The sequence below is a fragment of the Phasianus colchicus genome, chromosome 3, assembly GCF_987193195.1.
Source record: "Phasianus colchicus chromosome 3, bPhaCol1.hap1.1, whole genome shotgun sequence".
Classification (NCBI taxonomy): Eukaryota; Metazoa; Chordata; class Aves; order Galliformes; family Phasianidae; genus Phasianus; species Phasianus colchicus.
In genome coordinates, this window is record NC_143438.1 from 11,741,969 (window position 1) to 11,765,260 (window position 23,292).

At 43.0% G+C, this 23,292-nt stretch overlaps 1 protein-coding gene across 1 annotated transcript in view; it reads right to left on the reverse strand.

Moving 5' to 3' along the window:
* Positions 1–39: 39 nt before the first annotated feature.
* Positions 40–23,292, reverse strand: part of BMP6 (bone morphogenetic protein 6) — an 85,346-nt gene continuing 62,093 nt past the window's right edge. Inside the window, exons 2-7 of the mRNA XM_031589337.2 lie at positions 22,125–22,317; positions 10,619–10,767; positions 10,096–10,293; positions 3,281–3,357; positions 1,643–1,753; positions 40–1,550 (exon numbers count right to left, since the gene is read on the reverse strand). Of these exons, the coding sequence (XP_031445197.2) occupies positions 1,401–1,550; positions 1,643–1,753; positions 3,281–3,357; positions 10,096–10,293; positions 10,619–10,767; positions 22,125–22,317 (878 nt within the window). The 3' untranslated portion in view covers positions 40–1,400. The remainder of the gene's footprint in view (positions 1,551–1,642; positions 1,754–3,280; positions 3,358–10,095; positions 10,294–10,618; positions 10,768–22,124; positions 22,318–23,292) is intronic.

Sequence of the window (23,292 nt, forward strand, 5' to 3'; positions counted from 1 at the left end):
GGTTCTGTTCAATCTAAAAATGTGCAAGGGTAAAAAATCCACAATGGAAGCTAAGTGTTGTACTGGCAGATGTGTTAGATCAACGTACATACTTCTGCCTTAAAGGAAGCCTTTATTATCATGTTTTTTAACAACTTTCTAGTGAAGCACAATCTCATGAGTTTCTTGTATAAAATCGAAGTGATACAATTGTTTACACTGAGATTTTTCTAAATAAAAACTTTTTTAAAAAGCAGTCTTTCTATAAATGATACAGCACAATGAATATACAGTGAAAAGTGCAATAAATTATAGCTTGTATTTACAAGAAGCCTTTTAAATGCAAGAATCAAGAGGTAAGTGCATTTAATACAAGTTTAATATTGATCAAAACAATTTGCTGTTAGCTTCTGCTAGACAAACCGTGGCTACCGTGTGAATGTATCCTTTATACCAGTTTGTTAGTTGCGTGAGTTGAAGGGGAAAGGTTGGCCAAATATTTGAATAAGTAAGTTGTTGACATTTTGTCTTCCTGTAAATACATTGTCCAACTAGAGAATGAATGGCCCCTAAACTTTTACGTCTGAGTTACAGCTGGAGAAGTGTCCAGACTTCCTTCCTGGGCAAGTGGTAGTAAGATGAGGCAGCTCTACTCAGGGAGTGGAAGGAAGTCATGTAAGAACAAATATGTGAAGTTACACTACTCACAGTCAAACACTGATCAGGAAAGATCAGCCACGGTCCAAGTTCATGCTAGTATTTCTAACACAGGGTGCAGCCAAGCCATCTTACTCTTACAGCATCAGATCTAAACTGTGCTTGGAGACCAAGGGACCCAAAAGATTTGCTTTGGCACAATGCATACTATCATGACAGGTTTCAGAGAAGACTAACAGGAGAGGTGTAACAGCTGCTCCTTATAGAGAAAAGGTGATTCCTACCCTTAGAAATTTCGTATTACTATTGTACACGTATATACTAAGTCTGATGTAGTAACAATGCTTTCTTTAGCGACCCTCTCCCCTCAAAAAGCTCACTGGTTTTGGGTGTTGGATGTCCATCTGCTTAAACTGTAGCACACATCCAAGCAACTGATAAGGCCAAGCTGCTAGGTGAGATTGAGACCATCCCAGCCAAGTAAGCACGTGTGCAGGCATATTGATGCTTTGCGAGCTCTGGTTGCAGAGCTGAGCAGCCACTGCAGCTTAGGGTCGCATTTTAAGAATTCCAGCTCTTTGCTCACACCACACCATGTGGTTCCACAAGCCCTTTCCTCCCACAAGGCACATAAATGGTGTTTTGAAAGGTGATTCATCAACTTTTTTTTTTTTTTTTTTTCCACTGTCAGGTAGTTTGTGAAAGTAGGGAAGGTAGTATGGAAGTTCATGGTAGAATCACAGAGTCCACGTGAAGACTGTTTGTCAGTGACATCCACAGGCTCTTACTACCATATTCCTGTATTTCTTCAAGATTACATTAGAATTATCATCGAAATAAAGAACTGATATGGCATTTAGTTTGGTAGGTGCACAGCATGGTTTGGGAACGTAATCAGGATTCATAAGATGAACCTGTTGTCGAAAAGAAAACATAATTGATACGATGGTAACTCACACTTAGAAACTCACCTATGGCTTTAGCACAGGTCTTTCTGGAGACTTACCAGAGTTTGTACGATGGCGTGGTTGGTTGCGTTCATATGTGCATTGAGTGGAAAGGAGCACTCCCCATCACAGTAGTTGGCTGCGTAGCCCTTTGGAGCGATTATCCAGTCCTTTTTAGGAAACAAATGGAACGTGATTTAAATTAAAAAGTTGCCAGCTTCTACAGACAACTGCACCCAATTAAAACCAGCTGAAAATTTTCCACTAACTTTTTCTTGAGGGGAAAAATGTGTTTTCACTGAAGGTTTTTGTGTTGGTTTTTTTTTTTTTTTTTTTTTTGTAAGCTGTGACTTTTCCATGGACACCGATGTTCGTGTCCAAAGAATGGTGCATTGCTACGCGCTTCGCTGCCACAAATGAAAACAGTTTTATTTCCAAAACTGCTGCTGTGGCACTTTGTGAGGATTGTGGTTTGGACGCCTTTATGCTCCAATGTTTCCTGCAGGTTAGGTCCTCTGGCTGAACTACCACTAGGGCCACTGGAGGAAGTTTCATCTGTCTAAATTCTCTACACGTGGGGAAGAATGGCCTCTGAGCTGCAGGTGACAAAGTTCTCCCAGAAAGAAACACAATGTCATGGAAAAAAAAAGTGATGTTTCCCCATAGGGATAACACCAAGAAAATTACAGCTTTTCTCCTGCTGCTACAAAAGAGCCAAAAGTAAATTAAAACCAAAAAATGGTCCTTGTTTTAACAGTGCAGAAAGGTGTTTTTAAGGAGTCGTCATCTCCAATTATCAGGAGACACTTCTCTCTTGGCATCAGGTGTCAACACACATCTGGGTTAGCATGAATTTTGCCACAGCAGTAACTAAGCAGCCAGCAACTGTTGCCACAGCTTTCTCACTAAGCTTGCAGTGTGATTGCTGACAAGAGGATTCCTGGGCACACCAAAACTACTCCGTCATTTGACATACTCATTCAGCCATAATTTGCTCCTGGTTAAGCAAGCTGCTCTTTGTAAAGCAGGCACTCTGATACACCAGCAAGTGCTGATTATGTAAATACATTTGTGGTTTAGTGCTGTATAAGGGAAGCACTGCAAAGGGTGTGGAGGGGCAAGGTTTTGCAAGCTCTGCACACAAAAAGGTGCTGAATTAAAAAAAGAAGAGGACATTGACTGAAATGTGACATTTAATGCACTAGAGCCTGGGCCCTAAAAAGCTTGCCTGAGACACCCCCCTAGCCTTGCAGTGTCACAACTAAAACCAATCTTTGGTCTAGCCACCGCAGCCAGTGCTAACTTCTGGGGGCACCGGTTAGGGATTTTAACATAAGGGGAAGGTTAATATTGGGTTGATGACTAGAAAAAAACTTGTTTTTGTTAAAACTAGCACTAAAACCATTTGTTTTTCCTTATCATTAGAGGTATGCTGATTCGAATCCTTGCCGTGACTCCCGTGAGTGACAGAGGATGGCTGTATATCTGTATCTCATAAAATACCACGCTTCCTCTGGATTCTGTCAAATGTCACAACTATCAATATTTATTTGCCCTTCCCCGTGACGGGTTTTAGCAGGGAGGCACAAGGGACATTTTAAAGCATAATGGCAACCATGAGTGGAATTACCATGACACTGTTTAGCTAACATTTCATAACAAAATGTCTAGTTTACCCAGTGAGAAACATCACACACCTGCCATCCCAAGTCTTGGAAGCTAACGTAAAGTTCATGCTTTCTGCATGCTGTTTTTAAGTCACTGCTGTTGTAATCTGTTAGGATAAAAAAAAAGAACAAAACAGGAATTTAGAAAGTTAAAGAAGCAGAGCATCACTGGAGCACACAGCTAGGCAGATGTATGCACTGCAGAGAAGAGTGCTGACGGACAGCCAAACCAGGGCTGAGATTTTTAAGATACCTATGGGAATGGTGGCACCCAAGTAACAGCGACTGGCTTAGAACTCCTTCATCCTCCCTTAAAAACCTGATGAGCAGTCCTCATAAAACACCTCTGCTAAAATCATTTCTTAAAAATAAATCTCTGCTCCATCACCCAGCACGTGCCACATCTCTGCTGCTGCTCATGTTTCCCATGCATGCTTCCTCAGGGTACAATCACAACACACACAGTTCCTGAGGGCATCACAAGCCCTCGGAGATTCCTTATTGCCCTGTGCTGGTTAGCAGAAGTCCTTGCACACCTCTGATGTCCTGTAGTCCAAAAAACCATGTGCCTTTCCCCAAGCCTGCCCAGTTGGAGGCTCCACATTGCACAGAGGTGCCTCTCAGACCTGTACTTTGCAAAACTTCCCACAGCCCACCACAACACGCTGATCTGCAGATGACACAAGAGTTGACGAGCTCTCACCATTAACTTGCTCTGTGTTGCCACCATTGCACAGAGTAGCACGGGATGCCCAGTTGTGACCCTTGCCGTAGCACATAGCAAAGTTCTGACCATACAGAAGTTGCTCAGACATGCCTACAAAATGCAGCTTTTGACTGCGAATGGAATTTCCTCTCTATATTTGGAAAATGAGGCGGCTCCACGCACGAGCACCTGGGACCATGGTGAAGGGAGGACTCATGCTGTGACAGAGGGGCCTTTCACTTCCCCATGGCTGCCCAGATCCAGCTGAGCCGCATGGCCCAGCAGCCATGCCCAAGACTCATGGCAGGGCGAAGAAAACACAGCATCTGTGGCAGGAGACAAAAGAGCATGGATGGGGGCAGCAACTTGCTTGTCCCACAGGCAGGGCCTGGGGCATGGCTTCCCAGCTCTCTACCAATGGGGCTTTCACTCCTGTTGCACGCTCTGCCTGCAGCCCGGCAGGCTGCCATACAAGGGTGGATGCCACATGAGGATGCTGAGGCCTCGTTTTGGCCAAGCAGCCCCCAGTGCCCCTAATGCTGCGTGAAAGGGCACGGTCCCAGCACAGCTTTCCACAAACGTGGCAGCTGGGATAGAAAAATATTTTTAGTGACTTTTTCCTTGGCTCTGAATAAGCCTTTCTTTTTCTTCTCCTCCCCCCCCAACCCTAAGTTGGGGAACTACAAATGCAAATATTTATTCAAAAGAAAACTATAATACTAAAAGCACATCCAACTGACATTAAGGGCAGTCCAGCACCACAGCTGGGTACAGTTAACACCGAGGTCTGAAAAAAGACCCACACCTCAAAACAAACCCAACCTCCAAACCACCACAGATTAGGGAGCTGTTTTTAGAAGCAGTTTGGGTTTTAAACATTTGGGATTGCATTTCAGGCTTTCAATAGCTTTGCTTCAATCACAAACGTAACCAGGTGAGCAGAGCCGGCTCTCAGGCTGCTGCAGCATAAACATGTGCTATTTCAGCCATGCCCAGTAGCTCAGGCTTTTTCTGTTCAACCTTTCCATTTGCAAACCAGACCTACCAAGCCGTAACCAGGGTGTGGGTTGGTTTGTTTTGTTGCTTGGCTTGTTTGGTTTTTTTGTTTGTTTTGTTTTTAAAGAAGCTTTTTGGTCCTTGAAATTCCTATCCTGAGATGTTTCTTAAGGATCTGGTCATAATGAGGGGGAAAAAATGAGAAGATACTTTTGGTGGTCAAAGGTTAGTACTGGAATACACTACTTAATTGTTCTATGAGAAACATGGTGTTTGGTAGGTAATATTTAAGGAGGCTCAAGGGAAACCTTATCACTCCCAGCAACTTCCTGAAGGGAGGGCTGCAGTGAAGTGGGAGTCGGCTTCTTCTCCCAGGTAAAAGCGATAGGTCAAGAAGAAATGCTCTCATGTCACACCAGGGGAGGTTCAGATTGGATATTAGGAAAAATTATTCTTAGAAGGAGTGGTGAGACACTGGAACAGCCTGCCCAGGGAGGTGGTGGAGTCACTGTCCCTGGAGGTGTCCAAGAAACATATAGATGTGCCACTGAGGGATGTGGTTGGTGGGCATGGTGGGGATGGGTTGGACAAGATGATCTGAGTGGTCTTTTCCAACCTTAATGATTCTATGATTCTACTCCTAGCCAAAGAGGCAGAACTACAGTATTTCCCAAATATGAGTTACCCCAATCATTTATGGGCAAGGGGAGAAGGTGAGGGATGTAGAGAAAACAAGAGTGGGAAGGAAGACTGTGAGCACTCAGAAGTTTAAGAAAACAGAGGAAAAAATTACTGCTTAACAAACAGTACATGCTATGAGTCTGTTCTCACACTGTGTGAAACTGGCCCTAAAAAATCCTGAATGTCACCAAATTCACACCCTTCGTTGCTCACCAGCTACTGTCCATCCCAGGTGGACATCATCACACATAATGATCCATTCCTGATGGTTTGGGGCTTGGCACATGCCCTACAGCCACATAATTATGAGTCAGAAAAGAGTTTTTGATCGAGAGCTCAAGCTCACTGAACTAGTGAACCCAGCCTCCATGACACATTATCCCCAGTCCCTGGAAAGCAGTGTCAGCTGCCCCAGGCCAGTGTGCTCAATTATTTTAGCCCAAATTGCCATGCTCAGTGCCAGAGACATCCACAACCTCTGAGAGTCCACAGAGCTGCTACAGAGTTCTTATAGACTTACTGTAGGTTTAGTACATTTTCTGGTTGGAAACACCAGCTTGGCACTTGCAAGAGGCTGCAAGACTAAAAAAAATCAGCAACAACAAAGAAAACAGCCATACATCTCCCGTTACGCACTTAAAATTAGTCTCAAGGCTTTTAATATGGCAGGGCAGTCCCAGCAGCATAAGTAGGGCTCTTCTCTGTTGTGCCTGCCCTCAATGAGGTCGCACCACAATGCAAGCCTGCCCCTCTGCCAGCACAGATGTTTCTTTTAAGGCTGGACATTTGCATCACTGAAAGAGGAGAGGGAATAGTTTGACCCTAATGATCTTCCTCCTACTGATAGGTACACACCAACCTCAGATTTCCTACAACCTCTCCCATGTTAAGTGCTGGCAAAGGAGATATAAATATTTACTGAGATTGAGCTGCCTGAGAATACCCTCACTGCTCCCAAGGTGCCAGTTTACCAAATTCCACAGGGTAATTAATTGCCTCTCTAGTCCCAGATAGCTCTGACAGAGGTCTCCGAGGCCAGCCACTTCTCCTTGGTGTTTGACTTTGGTGATCAGTCCAGATGAAGCCAGTGTAAACCGATCATGTGGATAACAACAGCCCACTTCACATGAAAGTAGCCTGATGTGGGAGAACAAGGGGAGATGTCAGGCTGGAGAGGACATGCATGTGGCAGCACAAATAGGAAAGTTGGCCATGCTGCACCTTTAGTGTGCCACTAAATGGAAGATTTGTTGCAACACAACATTTATGAGCAATATCCTTACCACTGTGGGATCATTTGGCCTTATTTACCTTTAGTTTTTGCATGCACTGCCCTTTGCAGCACTGAGCTCCCACACGCACCGGATAACCTGCCTGAAACACTACATTCATACAGATGAATCTCTGCATGGAAGTGCTGCCTTGAGGACCCCCTGCTTTGATGGAACACCTAATATTATTCACCCTGGAGCCTCTGAGACTGAAGAGAAGGACCCAAGAAGGGAGTGTTCTATGAATCACAGAGCATCCTGAATTGAAAGGGTCCCACAAGGATCTCTGATTTCGATTCCTGGCTCCACACAGAACCACTCAAAATCAGTCATGGAGGAGATGACCATGGAGTAGCAATGCTTTAGCACTCAGGGGCTGCTGCCTTTTGAGTTGAAGATTCTCCAGCTTTTCTGGTAACAACATGGTCAGCCCAAAGCCTGGGGCCATGAGCTGAGCCTACTGCAAAAACGGTTGGGGAATGGCCTCCAGACCTCACAAGAAACAGAGAAACACCTGCACTCTCCTCCCAGCCACCTCGTGCCTTCATGTCCCGGGTCTGAGCTGATGCATGATTTTCTGCCTCAACAACCAAAACCACTTTTTCTTTTGTCCTGCTCATCCTCCTCCTGCAGATGAGCAGAGCTCAGATCCAGGAATGCATTGACGCAGGACTCGATGTCAAAGCAGTTCATAGCCATGGGGGTTACTCAGTTCTGCTTTATATAAGTTGGTTCCAGTTGTAACTGCGTGTTTGTAATTCAGGGAAATAAGTGTTCTTGGCGAAAAACTACAGACTATTTGGATTCTTATGCCACAGCCATAACCTTTGCTTCTAAGTGCTTGGTACTGACTGCAGGACAAGAACTTCACATCACAGGGGACACAGCAGGATCCCAGCCCTGCAGTCAGCAGCGTGCCTTTGCACAATCCCTGGCTCCCCAGATCCAGTGCCAAATCCAGCATTACTCTTCAAGGGCTCCTAACAGTGAGACTTGGAATTCTTTCCATTTTTAGATCATTTTAGATTTTTTTTTATTATTTTTTTAAATACTATCATGACCTAAAATACAGCATCATTTGGAAAAGGGGCTCACTTTTGGAATGAAGCAAAAAAAAAAAAAAAAACCCAACCAACAAACCAAGTGTTCACTAAGGGAGGGAAGGTTCAATCCACAAAAAAGCACCAGTTCCAGCCAGCTGCTAGACTCTCCAGGAGAGAAACTGCCTTCAAGCCCTGATAAATGCTATCAACCCCTGCTGGAGGACAAGCATGCATCAACCATCTGATAAAATGCAAGATACAAGGAAAGAGAAAGATGTGCAGGTCAGGACCATGCATGGTACTGTGCCTGCCTTGGTTCCTAATGCATCTAGGCACCCCCAGGAGTGAAATGACTATCAGAGTAACATCTGGACCTGCATCCTGCTTTTTCCCATGGCAAATGCTTCCCCAGTCCTGCTGTGCATCAGTAGAGCATGGACACAGGAACTCACTCAACTAAAAAAGAAAAAAAAAAATCTGTCTTCTCATCAATGCTAAAAATGCACATTAGTTCATGGAGCCATCCCTCCTCGGGATGCCCGGTGCCTCTCAAGCTATTAAACTGACCACTTTTTAAGGAGAACAGACTCTGAGAGTGTCACACTTAGAAAGGAAAATAAGCTGACACAGTCTCTCTTTTCTAAACACAGAAACCAAACAAACATACATCTTAACATCAAATTCCCCTCCTTTTCCCCGCCTTAAATCCACAGAGGCTCAACTATACCTTGTTGATGACTGAACTGCCAAATTCCAAGTTTTAAATTAAAGCTGTCTTTGAGCTATGAGAGCTCAAAAAAGCACTTGAGACCACAGAACAGCCAGCTACGTTTTTTCCCTTTTTGTCTTTTTATACTTTTATAATCTGATGCCTGGTGTAGTAAAGAAGGCAGCAATGTAAAAACGGCCCTTTGGCCCAATATATATTTTCCCTCTGGAGCTTTGAGCTATATCTTTTAATTTAATAGTACTCAAAACTTGTTTTTAGCACTGCAAAGATTACGGAGCTAAGGAGGAGAAGCTGGAGCCTATCCTGACTCTGAAGCGAGTGCCTACATGGATAAACAGTACCTATGCTCTGGGCAGGGAGGTTACTCAGCCACTAATCCCAACAAAGTGCAACAGGATGGCATGGCAGATGGATGCTGGCTCCATGTGTCTCCTCCCAGCCCACTTTCCCCAACTCTCCTGCCAGCCCCAGAGGACAAAGCCTCCAGCACAGCACCGCTGCCAGCCATACCTGCACCCTGTCAGCGTGTGCAGTGCCACCACGGGTGCAGCCTGCCCTTGCCCAAGCATGCTAGAGAAGGCAGCCAAAGGATTCTCACTGCAGATTTGGCCACGCTGGCTCATCTCCCCATGCTGGGTCTGAAGGTACACTGACAAAAGGCAATCACCTCTCTTCCTGGGGGTATGGTCATTTATAGGTGCTGGAAAAGCAGGGATCCTATTGGAAAAGAAGGGGGCAGCATAGGCAAATTAATCTAGTAGCTTGGAATGGGCTGAAATGTTTGAGAGGAAAGAAGGTACACGATGAATGAAGGACTGCAGCACTGTGATATAAGGCAGAGCAGCTGGAAAGCAGACAAGATGTACACGGCAGGACTTTCTCAGTTTCTGTCAGAATTTCAGAGTTGTCCCGCCATCACGTAACAGCGCTCCTAAGGTTGTTGTACAACACCTGCAATGTGCAAACCTTCCACTGCAAACAAGCAAGTCTGCTTGCACACCTGGAAACATACATCACCATTTACATGGCTGTTCCCTTTGGGGGGGAAAAAAGAAATCTTGTGTTGCTCTACCAGCTTTTCCAAAGAAAACCAAGAGAAGATCCTGCTGGAAATGCATATATGCAGTATGCTCGATCTCAATGTACACCAAGATGGAGTTTTGGTATTTCACAATGTGATTCTAGGCAAAAACTGAATTCAATGTCTGTGATTTCACAAGATGGTCTGCATTCCAGCCTAAGTTTGAGGACTCCTGTAAGTCTCCTTACATGAGATTCCTTCTCCCGTTATACTGCAGATGCAACCTGCACCCCCAAAGAGCAGCATCCCACTTTCTTGCTTTTGTACATCAATGCAAAAAAGAAACATCCCAAGAAGCGACCCCAGTTCCCAGCCAGAAAGGGCTTTCCATGATTACCTGTGACAGTTGACACCCTGGAAACATCCTGAGCTTGAGTAGAACGGTTTCGATTTTGCTGCCTGCGCCTGTTTGTCGCTGACCTCGTCGTCCGGACGTGGACTTCGCTCACTTTGAAGAATGCCACCATGAAAGGCTGCTTGTCATAAGGGCCATCTCGCCCTATAAGGCCTGCTTCTCTAGGATTTACACTGAAACCTTCAAATCGAACAGGAGAGTTAGAGAAATTGTGCAGTTGGATTGGTGTTTCCAGAGCTGCAGCATCCCCAGAAGCACTATTTCTTCTCTTCTTGATCATGCTGTCTCTCTTTTATTGCTTCCCTTCTGTCACTATAACTTATTGACACTTTTACAACAGCAACCTGTCCACCCGAGACAAGAGGCTCCATCATGGCACTTAGCTCTTTGGACTCCTGTGGTACCTATACTCCATTTTAGGCCTTAAATTGGTTCAGAGAAAGATACATAAAACAAAACAAAGCCCGGATGTCTCAGGACATTATTCTGCTGATCCATGACCTACCGTCGCGGGTCACCACGCTCAGCTGGAGTCCCATGTTGTGCTGCGGATTCATCACCCACATGTTACTGGTGGCAGTGACATCAAACTCCAACCAGCCCTCCTCCGAAGCCCATACTGCCCGTGTATCCAGCAGAAACAGGTCAGAGGCTCTGCAGAGAAGAGTAATGAGAAGATAGTGATATCTGGGTTTTTCTCCCCTAGCTTTTGCTGTTATAGTGCTGGGGGAAACAAAAGCAGAAATCATTAGAAGAAATATTTACAGCTATTAAAAAACAACCTCCAAACTCTGCCTGTTTGTATCCAGAGTTCTTCCACACCATGCACATGCTTCCGCATGTGAAACAAGATTGAAAAGTTTTTTCCACTGTTTTCTAGGCTGGAGGAAAAGGAATCTCAGTCCTTAGGTCTGGGCGTTTCTCCATCAGCAAGAGATTCATAAGCCACTCTTCTTCCTGAAGAGAGTAATTCTAGCCCTGGCAGGATAGCAGTCAAATTACCAGCACTTCCAGGCATTCAATGACTTTTTTGAAAGGGTTTTAGTGGTTTCAGCCCAACTTCCACAAAGCAGATCTACCACAATTGACAAAAATAAATATTAAAAAAATCAAGCAATACGCCAAGCATCAAAAACTGAAACAAGATGAACTACCACAAGGCCCATAAAGTCATTTTGCTATGGTTTAGAAACATGGATTAGAGAGGGTTGCTCCAAGGATGTTGGTACTGGCTCTCCTTCCTGGGCTTCAGCTTCAAATGCTATCAAATCTATGCCTTTTCTATGCAGGATCAAGCAAGCACAAAAATTCAGCTCAGTGAAATCAACTGTAGAAGGACCCAGAGAAATCCTGTATACATATTACATGCATAACTTTTCTGTTTAAGAGAGTTACGATTCCTGTCCTTAACAGGGGATCAGCAACACAAAGTGGATACCAGGCACCAGTCTCATCTTCACTTGCCTATGTCCCTGTGGAATTTTTTTATCTAACAATACCTCACTGGAAAAACAGAGTACCTATCCCTTCCACCCATCAAAGGTTAACTTCAGAAAAAAAGAAGTTTTGATTGAGTTACATTTTATTTTTGGCCAACTGCTATGTCATACTGCCCAGCAGCTTGGTTTACATGACATCACACATGGAAAAATAAGCACTTAAGTATATTAGGGCTCCTCGTGTGGCTATTTTTACAACGTGGAGGCCTTCCTCTCGCTGGTAGCCGCACTCTGTGGTTGACTCAGCAGCCTTTCCCACAGGAGTCTCCGCCACCGCTCCTCTAATGGGAAGAGGGTTCAGGGATGACTCTGACCTTCCCCTCCAACTGCAGTGAGTGGTCGGGGCATCTATCCCAAATCAAACAGCTCTGGCTGCAAAGCTGCTGGGAGCTCTGTAAGATCAAATACTGTATAGGCCTTCACAAACACTCAAGCATATGGAATTAGTCAACTCTGCAAAAATGTAAAGAGGAGGCTTAGGCCTTAATTCACAGAAACACACACGAAATAGAATGGTTTGGGTTGGAAGGAGCCTTTAAGATCATCTAGTTCCAACACCCCGCTATAGGCAGGGACACCTCCCTCTGAACCAGGTTGCTCAAAGCCCCATCCAGCCTGGCACTGAATGCCTCCATGGAGGGAACATCCATAGCCTCACTGGGCAAATTCCCATTGCCTTGCACTTTGTAAAGGTACTTGGCCATCACAGACCTATAAAGCCAGAAAGAACCAAATGTCATTCATCCCTTGAACTTCCAGCAGGATCAACTACATTCACGTCACTCCTATGAGATATTTGCCTGACCTGATCTCCCAAATTTCCAGTCTCTCGAAGTCTACCATTTTTCCAGGAAGTCCAATATGCTTCACTTGCAGGTTTCTGTTTTGTTTTCTATTTTATCTCTAATTTCTAACTAAAATGACATAAAAATCTTTTCTCATAACAACATCAAGTCTCCAGTCTTTCCTTGCAAGTCATCTTTTCTAGACTCAACTGTTCTCATTGCTATTTTATAGACCCAGCTTTGATCAAGATCCGACGGATCCAGAGTGGAGGGATAATTTTAATGCGTCTCAGAGACTGTACTTCTACTTGCATACCACAGAATAGTATTTTGGCTTTTTCACAAAACCCACGCTGTTAACTCATGATCGCCTTGTGATTCACTATAATCCTTATATTCATGCTGCTGAACTGCAAAGTACCCAGTCACTTCCTAGGGTGTATTTACATCAATGAATTATCATGCCTAAATGTAACTCTTCTTTCTACCAAATCACACTTTTTTTCCTCCATCATTACAGATTTGTCTTCCATTGGATCTTCCCCATCTCAGTGTCCTCCAAAAATATAATAATCGAACTGTCTGACCAAGGTACAGTGCTACCAAATGAGAATGCTCCACTTCAGCCCAGTATTTCACACTGTCTCTGGGCAAATTTAAATTCATTCATTAAATGCAGAAAAAAAGGGACAAGTGAGCTTTCCAATCCAGTTAACAATTTTTAAAAATAAAGAGTTAATACAGGACTGTTTTTTAGACAGTTCCTCCATTCAGCTGGCTTTTGCCCTGTTTGGCTGGATGAAGCCATGCAGATTCAGGTGCTGCAGATATCATGCATACCAGATAGATATTAGCATGTAACATGCTCATATTTTCTGCCTGTTTTCAGTTAATGTTTGTCACTTGAACCTCACCAGGCTACAAAACATTGTGACTTGGCATTCCTCTGCTTCTAGAATTATGTGGGAAACCACTGGAACCTTCCTGGAGGGATGGCTTACAGAGGGGAACAACCTGCAACTGCTGCCATGTGTGGCAACATAGCTGCCAACAGAAAGGCAGGCTTTAGTGATGTGAATCCCACACTCCTCATCTTGCTCCTAATACATTCACATGGAAATGCAGCCACCTAACTGCATTTACTCATCTTTTTTTTTTTTTTTTTCCTGTTTTTTTCCTCAAATTCTGCTTTATAAAGACCACAGAGAATATTTTTATTCCAATCCTCTCTTATTAGGACTGCAAAAGAAGGCAGGGAAGTGTAAGAGCTATTGCTGTTGCATAGCCTTACTACCATTCCTGATTCTGGTCCATAGGCTGACTTTGGCAGGGACCATTTTTGTTCTCTTGTTTTTGCCTACTGGGTCCATACTCTCTGACCTTACCAGTTTCAAAAGTTGGAGCCCACACACAGCAGACAAGCAGGGGTCTCCTGCAAATGAAGGATGTTGCTGGATAAAAGAAAAACAACATCTGAAAATGGCAACTAAACCTTGTGGAGACAGTCTGTCCCCAGTAGTATATGCATCAGCTTTTTGTCTGCACTAAACAATGCCACAAATTTCCCTTTACAGGCAGGTCAAGAAGGAAATGGTTTAGGAAGAATGCAAACACCATGTTGAAGACTGCTGTACACAAGCAAATGCAAGTCCATATTCAAGGCGAAATCTTAAGAGTGGACAAGAAAGTAAATCTTCTCTGCCTAAACCTGCCTCAGGGTTTTTAGGCAACTATTGTTACATCTTACTGTTACTACAGTGTTCGACAGTTTCACTTATATTTTCAGTCTGCCTAACCATCTGGATAAGTTTAATTAACAACTTCCATTATGAGGGTGCTGCAGGCGTAATATATATTATTAAAGACAAACAAAAGGAACTAAGCCTATGAGCTGAAAAACTTTCCTGAGACAAGACAGGACATTAATCATATTATGGCTTAGGTTGGGAGGGACCTTAAAGCCCATCCAGCTCCAACCCTGTGCCATGGGCAGGGCTGCTCCCCACCAGCTCAGGCTGCTCAGGGAGCCATCCAACCTGGCCTTGAGCCTCCAGGGATGGGGCACCACAGCTCCTCTGGGCAGCTGTGCCAGCACTCACCATGCTCTGTGTAAAGAATTTCTTCTTATCATCTCGCCTAATTTCCTCTCTTTTAGTTTAAAGCCATTTAAAGTCAGTCCCCCTCCTGTAATCCCTTCAAGTGCTGACAAGCTGCAATGTGGCCTCCACAAAGGAAGACGCAAGGTAAGGATTCCTAACTCAAACTAGGATCTCTGTCCAGGATCAGGGCTCAAGATATTGCCTCAAGTCCCAGGAAAGAAATGGAGGTCTTTCCATGGCCTTCAGAAGGCACTGGAGGAGGATTGAGAAGCTAAGGTCAACGAAGCAATCACAAGTGGCTGCAATAAACAAAAAGAAGTACACAGTTTACAGTAGAAATGGAGCCTGTGTGATTCAGAAGGCAGGATTTAGCTCTAGTGTCCACGGAGAGTAATATGATTTGTCAGATATAAATATCAGATATAGCTGCTATTCTTAAAACCGGCATCCCAACCATGCACTCAGGGCATTTACAGGAGAAACAGCTTGCAGTTAATTTCAGTGCTTTTCCCCCCCACAAGAAAAATATTTTGTTAACTTAAACCTCTGTGTAAACCTTTCAAGAAAATGTCTCTGGGTGTTAATTCTCTTTAATTGAACACTAATTAGATTAGAATTTAGTCAAATTAGTAACCAGGTCAAGTGATTAATCTAAGTAACTATACTTAGTGAAACATTCCCATTAAAGTAATTTCTCTGTTTTGGCTACACATTACAACATGGAACTTTGCTACACCAAAAACACCAAAGCTATAAAAAGCTAAATATAAAGACACATATGTTGAGCTAAATTTTCTACTTTCCCACCCTCCCTGGCCTTTTTTCCCTGAGAAGGAAGGAGTTTTACCAGGGAGACAGTGAGAATAAACAGAACTCTCACCTTCAAAATGACCAAGTTAAAGGTCTCTTATTTTAATTACAGAGCTCAGAACAACATTTTTGGCCCAACTTCAAAGCTTGCAATTACCCAGGTGTTTAAAGGATTGTTACGCATCAACAGCCATTTACCAAAGCATTAATTACTTTAAATCTCTAAAACTTTCCTCATCTGAGCCTTTTTGTTTACTTTTCTTCAAAGACAAGTTGACATAATAGTCTAGACTGCCTAACAGCAGTTTCTCAAAAGGGAATTTTGAACAGAAATGCATGGGATTTACATTTTAATTAACACACTTAGTAAATAGTATTTTCTTTTGAGTCCCTCTGGATATGAGTCTTAGTTTGAACAGACACTGCCTTTCTATAAAAATGATTCTGCACATAGCAAACTATGAAGATTATTTGCCCTTATCAACTAGCAACAAATAACTGCACTCTTACAGTTCTTACAGAGTTGAATGGAGCTCTAAGTAGAATAAAACCTGGAAATCAGAGCGCTTTCAAAACTGTGGATTCGCCGTCTTTCAAAAGATGCAAGTCCATGAATTCTTAAAAAATGTTATTATTTATAGAACATATTGTATGTGAAGCTCATACAGCACGAGGCACTGCCAACAGATACTGTATAAAAAGTCCTAACAACTTTGTATGTTTAAATGATCATTACTCCAGAGATTTAAAAGCACCACAGAAAATCTCATCCATCAACGCTCATTCATGCACAGAGCTTCAGGCAAGGAAATGCCTGCACCTGCAACAAGCTGTCATGGAAAGCAAAGGCAGTCTCTATCGTTTTAGGAAAAAGAAGAAAGACTCTGTTTAAGTGACTTGAAGAAGCTATGCTACCTCTGGGCTAGGGGAAAGGATGTGCCCATCCTATAAGAAGCTTTTAGAAATGAGAAAGAAAATATTAGATGCTTCCAGCCTGCAAATGAAGCTACTTCCAGAACTAAAGGCAACCAGCAACTGGGTACTAATTTGAAGGGAAATGCACAGAATGGAGTGCAGGAACGCATCTGAAGGGACAGGCAGGTCAGCTGGGCTTCACACTGCTCCTACCACCACTGCTTTGTCTGATAAAAGCTCCCAGGCACTGAAAAGGCTGTCCTGTGTCAGTGCAATTGCCCCTGCAGGTACAGTCAGCAGGGGTGTGGGGTTAACTGCTGTAGACTCACTGAAAGAGCAGAGGGGTTTTTAAGGCTGCACCTGGCAAAGAGGTGAGAAACCTTGAGCTGGCTGCTGGATGTGGCTCCCCCAGCCCAGTACTGGGGAAAGCTCAGCCTGCATGTCCGTGATAAATCCCAGCAAAGCCAGCACTGATATTTCAGTGCAAAGGTGTTCCCTCACATCCAGCATATCCAGGTTGTGAGCTTCACAGCTCTCAAGAATGAACATTTCACCCACAATAACAGTAAAAAAAGAAATTAGCCCAAGTCAGATGGATAGGACACATATTTCTTATTTCCTTGACAATGATTTAAGGACACTAGAGAGACATTCCAGTTGTGGTGATGGTTAAGAGTACTACACCTCAGCATTTCTGAGCCATGGAGAGAGTGTAAATGGGTAGTATGTAAGAGAAACAAGGTGCTTACATAGCATTCTTTAGTTTTAGCAGAAAAAGCCATCTGGTTATGGAATTGTTAAGTCTCATCCAGAATAACTGTGACTTTTGAACTACTAAAAACAACCACCCGACAACACAACAAATTGCATACACACAGTGGGAGTTGAACTGAAATGCTGACAGACACTTCTCTATAGCATCATGGAAACAGCTCTATCATATACAAATATATGCACACTGTATACAAACCTGACCCTAACTTGAAACAGATTGATGCTGGCTTTGTCATCTGTGTTACACAACCCAGTCCAAAATCCAGTTGAGGACAGTTATTTATTTTTTAAGCTATAAACACTGCCGGCAAATCATTTTGCCCTTTAGATTAGAAGCTCGGATTGTATTTGTATAAATATCCTGTTGCAAAGAGGAAGACTTTATAACCACCGTAACAGGCAGCTAAAAAGTGATGACAGCCTTAACCCTTCCGGAGCTGTGCTCAGCAGAAGAACGTGCTCTTCAGACAGTGGCTGGGGAGGGCACCCTGACGTCCACATGTGTCTCATCACATTGGAGGAATCTTTCCCAAGTTCTCGTATTTCATTCCAGGTGCAAATGAAACTGTTTAATAAACTCTGGCCATTAAGGTATGGTATCTGCCTTTGATCACTAGCACAGGCCTCTGTGTTTTTCATAGATCGGTTGTTTAGACAGTGGGGGAGTGTTGCGAGGTCTGCATTAACAGGATATTTACACTTGAAAACACACTGATGATCCAATCTGAGGACTAACATCTTTGATCAGCCACAGACTGCCTTCCCTCCCTGCTCCTGACCTGACACCTCGCTGGGTGAGAGCGAGGAAACATTGAGAAAGGAGAAAAAATTAATGATCTGTTTCCAGAGACAAACTAATTTCCTCCTTTCCCTTGCAAAGGTCTCACTTACATAGCAATCCAATCCAAAAGCTATTGGAAGTCACAGAGGGCTTTTCTGGTCTTCCACAAATCCAGTTCTTCACCTCAGAAACAAGGCTGTGCTTAGCCCAAGAGGGACAAGCATCATCTCCCCACTTTCTACACATACCAATAGAAGGAAGAAAAAAAAAAATTGGAAGAAGAAGAAAAAATCCCACTCCAGCTTTCAGACAGGCCACAGTCTATCTCGATCCCCAAAGCCATCTCACTCAGAGTAAACCAGAGGCCACCGCAGCACTGCCATGCTCATCTCCACTCCGCAGCCAGAAATCCACACAACCAACAGCTGACCTATCCTGAAGGTTTCATTCATCTCTCCGCAACGTCCCACTGGCATCTCCAGCAGTTTGTGCTACGACAGAATGCGGCTGCGAGCCGTGGTTTGGTTATAAAACAAAAGCTTAGTTTCCAGGCACTATTTTTTTTTAACCTTACGAAAGGGTGGAAGGAATGGGGAGATGAAAATATTACTGACACAAGTGAGTCAGTATTAAAAATGTTTTCTTTTTGAAGAGAGAATGTGCTCAGACCACACTGTCCACAATGTGTGTTTCATTGCCTGGAGACTCCGTGAGTATCGCTTTCATATTTCTGATTGCTTTTAACATGGAGAGTGCCAAGTTGCTCCCTGAAGGTTTCCTGCTGTTTCAATAAGCATTGATCTCTGAGCATCCACACTCTTTCTGTACACACCCCTACCTAGGAGACAGTCTCAAATGGCTGCATATAATCTTTTCTTTTAGCCTTGCCTATGTTGGCAAAAATAAGTTCGATAATTCAGCAGAAGGTCGAGATTTTAAGTCTCAGGTTTTGCTTTGCTTGTGGCCAACATGCTGTGCCCTAGGGAGTTACCAGCAATGCCCAGTGATTCTGCTAAACAGAGCTCACATCTGGATTGGAGTCACACGCCGATGCTGTTATTCCCCAAATTATCTTCTTGGTTTTTTGTTTAAGGAATTCTGAACTCAGCCACTCCCTTAAACTTCATCAAAGCAAAGGGATACTTCCATGCTCAGGTGATAATTTGGATATACTGAATCTTCCTCTTTACCCCCTTTACAGATCTCCCACCCTTGCAAACTCATTTCTTTGAGAGGAATGGAAAAGTTTTTTTCATTTACATTTTTTTCCCTCAGTGGTGCACACTATCTTAACCAGGAGGTTAAAATCCATTTATGCCAAATGCCCTGGTAAGTGTTGTTTGCAACCAGAAGTATTTTAGTATCTACAAATAATTGTCACAGACAACTGTTAACCTCATAAAAGCCACAATTACGATGGTGCCTTTGAACTTTCTGTTGAAACTGTCAACATTGTCTGAGCATCATTTTCTGTGGACTTCAGAGGTGAACTTTCCTGAGCAGAAGGAATAGTTGCCAACAGGACAAGACAAAGGAAGTTGCTACTTCAACTCCTTATATGTCACCTGCTAGCTCACGAGTTAAACTTCAAGATCAGTACAGACTCTTCTTTATGCAATAAAATATCATCATATGTCAGGAAATATCAGGCTGTTATTCAAACTTTTAGTCTAAAGGAAGTGTGACACAATATTTTTTTTTAAGTCAAAGGCAGCTGTTATTTTTTGGCTCATAAGTTGTCCACTAAAATGCAACAGAAGCCTTACAAATATTTAGCAAGTTCCTTCAAAAAATAGTGCTAGTTTTTTTTTTTAACCTTCTACAGTTTTCAGCAGGAAAAGAAAAGCCACAATTCCAAATTAGTTCACTCCCCCAGTAAAAGCAAGTGAACTGATGATAAAAACAAAAGCTACTCACAGAATACAACTCCTTTAGGCATCCTAGAAGAATCTGAGGCAAAACAAACAACCAAAGAGAAAAGATTTTTCCCCCTACTAAAAGATATTAGCAAACAACTATGACTTCTTACTATTTTTTTTTCAGGAATGTTTATCATCCACAGCCTACCCATGTCACCAGTGTGGCTGTATGTTTGAATCTCCAGCAGGAAAAGCACCTAACAGAGTCAGAAATTAAACTGAAAACAACGCTGAGGGTAAGCAGCTTCTAACACCCTAAATGTCTTTTACCACCTGCATATTTTAATACTGAGAGGTTGACTGAGATATATACTTGTATATACAGATACGTACAGAGAATTCCTAGGTGTGTACACATTTATACACAAGCACGTTTTCATATGTGTTTGTATATTTAATATAAACACAGAATGGTCCTTTGGGCTGAAAGGACAATGTGTGAAGAAGGTCATCTCCTTTTCACAGCTGCAAGAACCAGTGAGCCACATTTTGCCACTCTTGATGCACAGATGGTGTGACAAGTCCTGTAGACTCACCCGAATCACGAGTTCCTTTAGCCAAATATATCCCTCCTTCCCACCAGCAAAAATAAATAAATAAAGGAGAAAAAGAAACAAAAAGGGAGCCTGGAGAGACTGGATGAGTCAGAGGTCAGTAATGAACTACAGACACTCATCTCTAGGTCAGCAGTTCACAGTGTGCCCATGGCAGGAAGGATGGTGAGCTTCTGGCAGTCTGGACCCAGATGAAGCTACCTCACCATTTCCAGTCCCCATAGCATGTCAAACAGCAGGAGGAAGGAGGATCAGTTTATTTCATCATGAAAGAAATGATACACTCACCAGCTTCCCACTCAGTCTAGTTTGGAGACCAGCATCCAAGCAGCTGCTCATTACATGTAAAGGCTTTTGCAGCCAGCTCTGCCCAGCACACATCAAGGCTGAAGCACTTCCTTCCAAAGAACATGAACTGCAACTTCACTGCACAATCTACTTTTTACAATTTTCTGGCATGTTGCTCGAAATAAACATAGAAGGTGCCAGCATCATTCCTGTATACAGAACTAAGAGCTAACTTCCTAACAAAGATTTCATGAATTTGTTAGGAAGGTTTGTCTATCCTGTGATTTATTCTCTTTCTTGCAGTGTATTACTGGCCTGTTCAGGTTACTCTAAAATATTGTTATAAACACATAAAAGTCATCATTTCTCTTTAAAAGAGGAAGGCCTGACCTACTCTGTGCTCTGCTTTGCTGACCATCACCAAACAGCTTACGTACCACTTCCATCAACACTTGGGAGAGATTTTCCTCCAGATCCAGAGATGGCATCTGTCTAAATAAAATCTAAAACAAGCCAATACTCACAATTATTTTTTTTTCCCCATAGATGAACAATGCAGATAACATCTATGGAATGTGCATGACCATCTGACTTCCTTCTGTTCTTCAAGTGGCAGTGAGGTAATGTTACCCCAGAAGACACTCCAGCCTACTCACAAAAGGAACAATGTCCCTCAAAACACGTTCCTCCCTAAAACATATGTAATATTTCTGTTTTCCCAAAGGCCACACTCCCAAACAATAACAGTTAGCTGCTTGATGTTGCCCTCACAACAGCTCTTCATCAAAAACAAATCCCCCAAATGGCACCACTGGAAGGCTGGAAAAAGATGGGCCAGAAAGGAAAACATCTAGAAAACCTTCACAGAAAAGAGATGGAGATTTATTTTAAACACCTCCTATTTTTAAACATCTCCTGATTTTATTTTTTTTTAAACTCTGCAGGAAAGTAACAGTTATAGTTCTGACATGCTTCACCAGTACTAGTGAAATATCTTTGTACCACAGCGCTCACTGACATTTAATTGACCATGCATCTCCATCTTTCTTTACCTTGCATAATTCCTTCATTGGAAATGTTACCATTTTAAAATTAATCAACCAGTTTACTCTTCTTTGGATTTTTGTGTCACTGTTTCTACCTCTCACTCTTGCCTACCACATCACCACTGAAAGCCCATAAGTGGTTTTGCACCTGTGGTCAGCACGTTGAACTTTCTTTTGCCTTATTTGTTTTAGAGTTGGTCCGGTGGAGAGTAGGTCAAGATTGCACTAATCACTTGTCATTTGCAAAATAGCTGTGATTTTTATTCAGGTAGTATCAAGATGAAATGGGATACACGTATTTCAGTATGCATGAGCAGTGCCAGAATATAATGGTTTAAAATTCTGCAGCCTCGCACCAGATTCTTGCTCTTTGTAATGCCATCAAAAAGGTCACACCATGGACTTTCTCGGCTGAGGCCCATTCTGCAATCTAGTACGCCCATTTCCCACAAGGGAAGCACTGTGCAGCAACATATCATTTAGTCCCATTGAGCATTCCTTCTGGCATTATCCCTCCCCAGAACAGGAGGTGATGGCCTACCTGTTTGGATGTTCCTGCAGCACTTGGTAGATGCTGATAAGGAAAGTTTGGTTTTTAAAGCTCTCCACAACGCAGTCCTTGTAGATCCGAAACTCGGCAGCTGTGACAGCCTCGCCCTCGGGAATCTGAGACAAATTGAACTTGAACTCCTTGTGGTGCTGCTGGTGAGGGGTGAACTCCTTGTCGTACTCAACTGCGGATGGGAAAGAAAAGACAAAAATGAACCGTGAATAAAACTTAACAAAAAATGGACTCCACAAGCTGCCACCTGTTCCTTCAAGAAAACAGGAATCATGTTTATTCTCCACACACAGCCTTGGTATGTGCCAAGAAAGCTTATGCAGCTAAGGCCTTTCAAATACAGTACTTGGAAAAGATGAATGTTCATCTTCTCTAGCCTGTTCCTTTGAGATTTCTTTTTTTCTTTCTTTGACTAGTGAAATATGACCATGCATTTTTCTCCTGATTAAATCCACAGGAACTCTGAAGCTATGACCTCCCTTGGCATGTTCCACCCATGGATCTCCATACTCTTTATGGCATTTCCATAAGTCTCACACGCCTCCTCCAGCAGTGGAGACCATTAACTCCAATTTGGTTTAGTATATAAAGGCAAAGACAAAATTAAGTGCTAGCAGGAGGTCAATTTGTTCACTAATGATCCTAAAAGCTGCTATTTTCTTGCTCCCAGGTTTCTGCTTTAGCCATGAGACCTCCTTGTGATTTGAGTAAGACTAACATGGCATTCCTCTCAAGGGCTAGGGCCAACCAAACACTTGGGTGCCCCTTCCTTTTGCACGAGCTTATTTGAGCCTGAGAGGACCAAGAAGGGATCATCTTTTCTACAGTCAACCTCCCTGGCCTCAAACCTCCTCAGGCAAGCTGTCATGTACAAAGTTTCAGGTGCAAACAAGAAACCTTCCTCCTCCTGGCCTGAGGATTTGCATTTTCTCCGTTTTGGGTGCCCTTTGCAAATTCAACTTCTCATCCCAAGCTTGTATCATTTGACTGCAACTAGTTATAGTCTGAATTCAATTAATTGCTCAATATTTCTTCTAGTTTTCTGTTAGAAACCGCTTAAAACATTAACACATTATATAAACACACATAACTATATCTTTGAGGCCCCAGGGAAAAGAAAAACTAAACCCAAAAAAATCATTCTCAC